Source organism: Plutella xylostella, chromosome 15 (assembly GCF_932276165.1).
Source record: "Plutella xylostella chromosome 15, ilPluXylo3.1, whole genome shotgun sequence".
NCBI lineage: Eukaryota > Metazoa > Arthropoda > Insecta > Lepidoptera > Plutellidae > Plutella > Plutella xylostella.
In genome coordinates, this window is record NC_063995.1 from 1,137,970 (window position 1) to 1,145,697 (window position 7,728).

At 35.7% G+C, this 7,728-nt stretch overlaps 1 protein-coding gene across 2 annotated transcripts; it reads left to right on the forward strand.

The window, feature by feature from the left end:
• Positions 1-165: 165 nt before the first annotated feature.
• On the forward strand, positions 166-4,898 carry LOC105398636 (sulfiredoxin-1). 2 transcript variants are annotated; one of them, XM_011570787.3, is made up of 3 exons: positions 166-309; positions 1,018-1,148; positions 2,070-4,898. In XM_011570787.3, the coding sequence occupies exons 1-3, from the start codon at positions 264-266 to the stop codon at positions 2,277-2,279; spliced, it is 387 nt and encodes a 128-aa protein (XP_011569089.3). In that variant the 5' UTR covers positions 166-263; the 3' UTR covers positions 2,280-4,898. The 2 variants fall into 2 exon arrangements, with proteins under 2 accessions (XP_011569089.3, XP_011569090.2); XM_011570788.3 differs by lacking the exon at positions 166-309 and adding an exon at positions 560-643.
• Positions 4,899-7,728: the final 2,830 nt, after the last annotated feature.

Genomic DNA, 7,728 nt, shown 5'->3' on the forward strand with positions numbered 1-7,728 from the left:
AATGTTTCAGCTGCAGCGTCACTTTATAAACAAACTAATTTCACTTATAAATAAACAATGCCTAATAAATTTTCGGATTACCATATTCGACAGCACTTTGTTTACCCGATAACGCAAAGTTAATGAAGGGTAAAGGTAGAAATGATTGACTTGTCTTCTAATCTATGCGAAGTCCTTGAACAGTTCGCTGAGTCATGATAAAATAGACGTCAGTTGTCGGACTGAGTCAGTCGAGTTCGGTTATAGTGAACGAATGTGCTGCTATGTTAAAGAGTTTTATTAATTTCCGTGTTGCCAAAGTTATACAAGGTAAGTTATCATTTATTATCATCTTATTTAGCATAGTTTACGATACGCCAGTGACAAATTGACACGTTGCTCTACTTAGCATGATCTTTGTAGTATGTTATGATATGATGAAATAATTTGATGTTTCAAAACATCACGCAGGTGTTTACCGGGCTTTTCCTTCTATATCTTAAAACGTGTCGAATCTATACGTTAAATTTTTGGTTGAAGTATAGATTGTATTAGTATTGGAGCTATTAGGTAGGTACCTACTTAATAATTAGTTGTCGCGTACACTTGGCATTGACCGGTGTACTGCACCGGTGTTGTCATTGTTTCTGCAAATATCACGCAGGTATGTTTTCTACTACCTACTTAGAGTGCTGTGGCGCTCCTTGAGAGAGGCTTATGTAAATAAATAAATAAAAATAAATAAATAAATAAATAAATGTCCAGTGGACGATTACGAGCTGATGATATTAAAGTGCAAAGTACCTAGTTACCTGTCTGTTAAGTTACTTTTTGACCCAAGGCAGAAAAGAGATATTATAAGTTTGATCGGTTTCTTCTACATCTACCTGTCCACTTAGCTCCTCCAAAAAAATAATTACCAAAGTGGAGCCGATCGAGTTAAAAAAAATCTCTTTTTCTATATCCATGATTACAACTGCATATAATTATCACTACCGCTATATATGATACATCTTCCCTATTCCCTATCGCCACCAGCGTCCAGGATGGCGAGCGTGCACAGCGCGTGGAAGAGCGAGGTGCACGAGGTGCCCATGTCGGTGATCACGCGGCCCTTCGTCCCCGAGCTGGAGCCTGGCAAGGTGGAGTCACTCATGGAGACTATACAGGTCAGTGTCGATACCTGATGAAGGAGTACCTACCTAACCCGTTTTCTAAAACTACTTGATATAATTATAGTGACCTGTAGCTCTCGACGACTCGGTTATAAACTACAGGCACTATACCTTCAGTCAGAGTCGTACCAGAGCTGGTACCTATTGAGTTGAATACGGGAGATGGCTCTATGTACTGTCTAAATATGCTACCCCACTACCAGCATTACAACTATGGAGATGCTTTCTAGTGTCATCTGTTGGTTGTGTTTCGAGAGTCTGCCCCACAACATTACCTAATGGTTAGGAAGATAAGTACCTATAAGTAATTTTTTAACGTTGCTGTATCTTTTGTGACTTGTTACATTACCGAAGTTGGGTGTTGTAGCTATACCTTAGGAAGAAAAGCTAACCGCTATCTCGCTTCTTAAGAGTCAGTGGCTCCTTGCTAAAAATAACCACAGCAGCTTATTAACATACAGTAGTTTATGTGAAGCCATAAGCCCGTCGTGAACCGGTTAAGGGCTGGCTGCGGCTCGCTGACCTCCGCTCCTTATGTGGGACAATGCGATAAAAAGGACATAGTTACACACCTTGTTAGATAGAAAGGTTACACCGTTTCCTTAATCAATCCATTTTATTTTATACCTATGTAGTTGTAGAGTCAATCTGACAATCTTTCATTGGTATGATATGTAGGTAGGTACTTAAGTATTTATTTGTGTTCATTAGCCATCCCCGGCATACCCCGAACACCCGAATGGTTGTCTTGTCTCCTGGTTTATTTTTGTACCTAGGTACTTTTTGCTTTTATACCTTTACTATCAAGGTTTAGAGAAGAGTGCACATCTCTATCACAGTACCTACCTATTCCTATAAAGGGGAACATTAACATATTTATCCTCTCCATTAAACATCCCATGCTTTTACTTCCAGAACGAGGAGAAAGCCGGCACGGTCCCGCCCATAGACATCCTGTGGATCCAGGGCTCGGCCGGCGGCGACTACTATTACAGCTTTGGCGGCTGCCACCGGTTCGCGGCGTACCAGCGCCTGCGCCGCCCCACCATCCCCGCCAAGATCATACGGTCCACGGTGTCTGATTTGAGGACGTATTTGGGGAGTAGCACGCCCGATTTGAAGTGAGTTTGTGGGATGAGGTTATTTGACTAATGTTTTTACTATTCGGTATTATCTATGTAGGTACTTTGTATTTAAATAGGTATTTGTAAGATAGCTACGTATTATAATTGAATTTGTAAGTATAAGATACTTTAGCTAGGTTCTATTCCTAAATAAGAAAACTATAAATACTTTAGGTATAATTAGATACTTACGTAAGTACTTTGATAATTTTAATGTGTACCTATTAGGTACTATAATCATGACTTTATCTATAATATCGGTGCCTATGTACGTAAACCTTCTTCAGAATTTAGTTGTATGATATTTAAAAACTGTAAATAAAATAATTTAAAAAGATTGCGTATGTAAATAAAACGACAGCATAATCTCCAACTGTGTATTTATTTGGAGGCGTATCTTATGACTACAAAACAATGAGATATGCCATTTCTCCAATAATTGTATTTACAAACATTAACATAAATAATATCAAAATACAGATTTAGGTACCCATCATCCGATGCGTACACCAGACTCTTTCCGAAAAATACTATGTATTAGTAAGCTGTGTAGTGCTGCAGTGGACTACTATACCTTGTTTCACGGGGAAAGACATCTGACAGGACCCTTATTTACATTCGAATAAGGGAAGTTTTTGCTTGTATCAGCTGTCTTTCCTCGTGGAAAAAGGTATAGCGCACGGTACTTCCCATTTGTTCTATGATACTAGTCGATTGGTTGGTCAGTGGGCCGATCACCAGTGTTGTCGACTTACGTCGAAACGAATTCGATAGGATAGTCACTGGAATTAGTATGCTTTTTATTAGTTTCTAACGTTACCGACAGGGGCGCTTATCAAGACGTCATACAAATCGCTATTGAATTGGGCTAGCGACTAGAGTCGACGGCACTCGTGAAAGACCTAACACTACAAACAGCGAGCCTAGGTCGCGTCCGGCATTGCGCTGTTAGCGATATCACGGTCACTATAATAAGCAGCCTAAAGAGGCGTTTGGTGTAGAGATGTAGACCGCCACCTAACGTCACTTCAAAAACGTTTCGAGTTAAATTTTACCGTCCAATAGGAACATACAACAAATGGGAACTGTTCCTACATAATGATGCCGATAACGGGTTACTCGTTTGAAAAATATCAAGTCAAGCAAAGCCCTGAGCGCTATGATTGGCTGATTAAATTCTGCTTAAAATGATTTTCTCAAATCTGAAACCGGGTTTAAATGCGTTGTTTGTAAGTATACATTTACAAAAAACATACTATTGTTATAATAATTTTGTGTGCGTTTTAACTTAATGCCCGTATACAATGGCTGATATAATTTGTTAAAACATAAAATGATAAAATACATACACATCGCTGCTACATAACTTCAAGTAAGCGTAACACATGTATAAAGTTAAGCTTCAGAAGAGCAAAAGAGATCGCGATATTGGAATTTCTTTATGCCTGCTCTGACTAGGCGGAAATCCCAATATTTGTATTATGTGTTGGCACCGATCAAAACCAGCGAGCACAAGTCATGGTATTCTCACGAGTCCGAATAATACTATACCCTTAAACCTACAGATGATGCATCTTTCATATAATTAGGTTACAATGGCAACAATAACGCAGAAGTCGACTGTACAAGTTAAAATTATATGGAAAAACTCGTAGAAGTATGCTTATCCTGTCTACACACTCGAACTCGACTTGTGCATTTTTATTGCCAATCATGGTAAACCCCGCTTAATTTTATTCTAGTGCATTCTGAAATATGAAAAATAAACATAATTTTTCAGTGGTTTAGTATTATTTAGCTTCGTGAGATCCCATTACATTATTCTACATTCGTTCCACTTCACATACCTATCTACCTTCCTTAAAATTCAATCCAACAACACAACTCATACATGTTGCTTGTACATTTCCCTTCAAATTTGAAATCAAATACAAAAAATATATATTTATTATGTCACAACAACCATAATTTATGTTCTAGATAGGTATATGTAATTTTTTCAATTTTATTTTTATGTACATTTTTATGTTATACATATTCAAACCCTGTCACCACGGACAAGTTTTTACTATAGATATATTTAAATATAATTAACTCTTTCTGCTAAGTCACAACTTGGGGTAAAGCGGTGGTATTTACTTATTACATCAAGGTGGGCTTATATCGACCCTACAATAAAATAAGTCATAATTTTTCCATATTATATTCCGATAGGTCACCCAATGTCTCTACTGATAAAAACATGACACTTTCGTATTGCATAGTAATTTCATTACACCTCTTTTGTAAATGCCATTACATAGGCAAATCAGCCAAGATCGCCAAAATAGGTACTATTTCCCTATGTATATCTAACTATGACCATCTCAATACATGGCATGGACATGCAAAATATTTTGTAGTCTACATGTAACTTTAATAGGTCTATATTAAGGACTATTCAGACAAATTCCATATTCGTTTTACCGTTTATGTAGAGAAAAATACCGACAATATATTCTAATAGCAGGTTGAGAACCAAATACAGTAAAGGTCAATTTCAGGTTGCAAGTATCAATGGATCTGCTGTTGGCTGAAAGACATAAGCTGACCACTTATTATGTGCACCATAAAATAATTTTAAAAAATTTAGGAAATTGGCTCAAGTTACGTGAATCAAACTTTACTATACAAATTTTACAGAGATAGCCTAATAATAGATTACCGCTACCAAACCGACAAGACCTAAGGGCGCCTTCAAATTAGTCGCTAAGTGTCGCGCGGCTGCAGCGCTGAAGTCGCGCTGCTGTCTTAATTCCATATAAATTATTAACGCGCGACTGCAGCGCTGCTGCGGCGCTGCAGTCGCGCATCTTTTAAATTACAAAATTTATATTGATTTTGACAGCAGCGCGGCTGCAGCGCTGCAGCCGCGCGACACTTAGCGACTAATTTGAAGGCGCCCTAAGTGGCTAAGTACGAATATCGCATGATTCTGAATACTCCTTTAATATGACATGTGAGGTAAATATACTACATTATGTAAACATGGAAGGACAACATTCATTGTGCTTTGTTCCTTATTCTACGGATAAGTTAACATCATCTGCCTCCTTGGGTGTTTGCATGATGTGAAATAAATGCTATCCTATAGTTTACAGCTTATTATCTGTTGTACCTAACACCAAATTATAGAGACTAAGCTTTTGAGCTTACTTTCTATGGATAAAAAGTGGCACATTAAATAATCATAAAATATAATAATTCATTTGCATAAGATATTTAGGTAATACATCTCTTTTTGAGCCAATATATAAATAAATATAAAATATTGGCACAAAAAATTCAAAATAGTGATATGATAAGTGAATGAATAACATAGTTCCTTATTACTCTATAGAAATGTGTAAGTCACTAAAGATACGAGGGGAAAATGGACTATCATCATTAGATTTACAGTTTCTTATCTATTTTGCAGCACGGCTATTACACGTATGATATATTGGAATGTATGTATAAGTAACGAGTGGTTTAAAGCTTGCATTGAGCGGGGTCTACACTGGCAATAAAAGTTGTCTGAAAATTGCTAAAGTTTTCTTTTCCATTTCACAAGTCGACTTCTGCAAAATTTAATGCCAGTGAAACCCCACTTTTGTGTATGATGTTTGCATTGGATAGTTTTATTATTATTGATATACATTGCACATTGGAGGTATAACTATATACATTTTAAGCGTGTATTATATGTAAACTTCAATTTGCAGGTCACTGGTTTTATTGACTGCACTTAACATTATTATCGAACAAATATGGAAGCAAAAAATAGGGAAAACAATACGTTTTCTTTGCACGTATTTTAATGTACCTATGCATTAATTGAACGGATTGCTTTTACATATTTTACACAACCACAATATATTAACTGAGTTTGGCACAACTTCTCACTTATTTTTGTTGAATATTGATATTGATAGATATTGAATATTATATTGTTATAGTTTTAATGTATCCAAATAAATAAAGAGCAAAACGTCTAGTCGTCCGGCATCGTGTTTTATAGAGTGTCAATATTAAATTCATTTAATTGAATACCTATAGTCCATGTAGAAAATGTAACTTATTTTTCCTTCAGTGGAAGAGATATATTATGTAATACGGATTCTGAAAATGTAGGTACTAAGTATACAAAGTTGACTACATGTGAACGAACACAACAGTAAGAAACAAAAGCTAAGCATGCACGCCTCGTTAACCTAAATTTTAAAGCATTTTTACGCACCATTTTAATGGAAACCATTTCCAAAAGTACCCAGAACACACGATACAGCGAAAACTAAATAATTCCGGCACTTGCGGTGGTATCTATCGCACTTTTTGACACTATTCATATACTCAATTTCACATTTTATACTCTTGTGTTACTATAATAGATGTTTTATGTGTACCTAATAATGGTATAGGTGTCATATTATATACGTATTTTGTGCTATATACTGCTGAGTATATATACGTGATATATAGAACCACATTCATGTTGCATTAACGCACTAAAGTTTTGGAAATCCGTATCTTTTGTGCTGAAATACAGCAATAATTCGAAAGAGAGCTAAAATTTCAACAGTTTAACAAATTTCAAGTATGAAATAGAAAAGTAGAGACAGAATAACAGTTTCGACATTTGATAACATTTATATATTCACTACGTAGTATTTACATTTACCGTTTTCTTTATTAATCCCAACGTTAGTTATTAAGTGCTGGTCTACAAACCAGTTTTGGGATTTAAGAATATTTTGTTTATTTTGAACATGTGTTTAGTTTGATAAAAGCTGTAGACATCTTAACTCACTACAAAAATATGTATCGTGATAATTGATAATATTTCCCAAACAAGTCCCATACGGTTTGGTTGCAGGTGTCTTTTTCGATCGCATTTTAAATGTAATGAGATGGAAAAAGACTACATTTTGTCCTAATAATTATGCGTTAATTGCATTGTTGTATTCATTATCCTTAAAAACTACGTCATGATCATTTCGTCACATAAAATTAAAATAAGATTAATAAATAGTGTTTCTCCTTAAACCTAAATACAGGTAAAACAATTTTACGTCTGGATCAATATACTGGTAAATATTCGAGATTATTATGTAGGTATTGTACATAATGCTCTGTGTTCTCATAAATCCACATATCACAGTGGCACTAGGATACATAATCCTTCATGAATAGTAGGAGTTGGCTAAAATTGAATCTGGGAATATCTAATTACTTAAACATTGATACATTAAACATACAAGAATTTTGCTGTGTGATTTTAGGGTAGGCCGGAGAGTATTATATGATTTACTACCCTGAGGTAATGGAGTAGATCTATAACATTCAGAGACAACAGTACAGTTTATAATTAACAATATTTTCCTTCGACCAAGTGACTGCACACCTACCTACATATCCAACAGTTCATTAGG

Excerpts from the sequence above, each read along its gene's own strand:
- LOC105398636 (XM_011570787.3), top strand. The coding sequence starts at position 264 with ATGTTAAAGAGTTTTATTAATTTCCGTGTTGCCAAAGTTATACAAG. Across the intron at positions 310-1,017 it reads TGTTGCCAAAGTTATACAAG|CGTCCAGGATGGCGAGCGTG; the intron begins GTAAGTTATCAT and ends TATCGCCACCAG. Across the intron at positions 1,149-2,069 it reads CACTCATGGAGACTATACAG|AACGAGGAGAAAGCCGGCAC; the intron begins GTCAGTGTCGAT and ends TTTTACTTCCAG.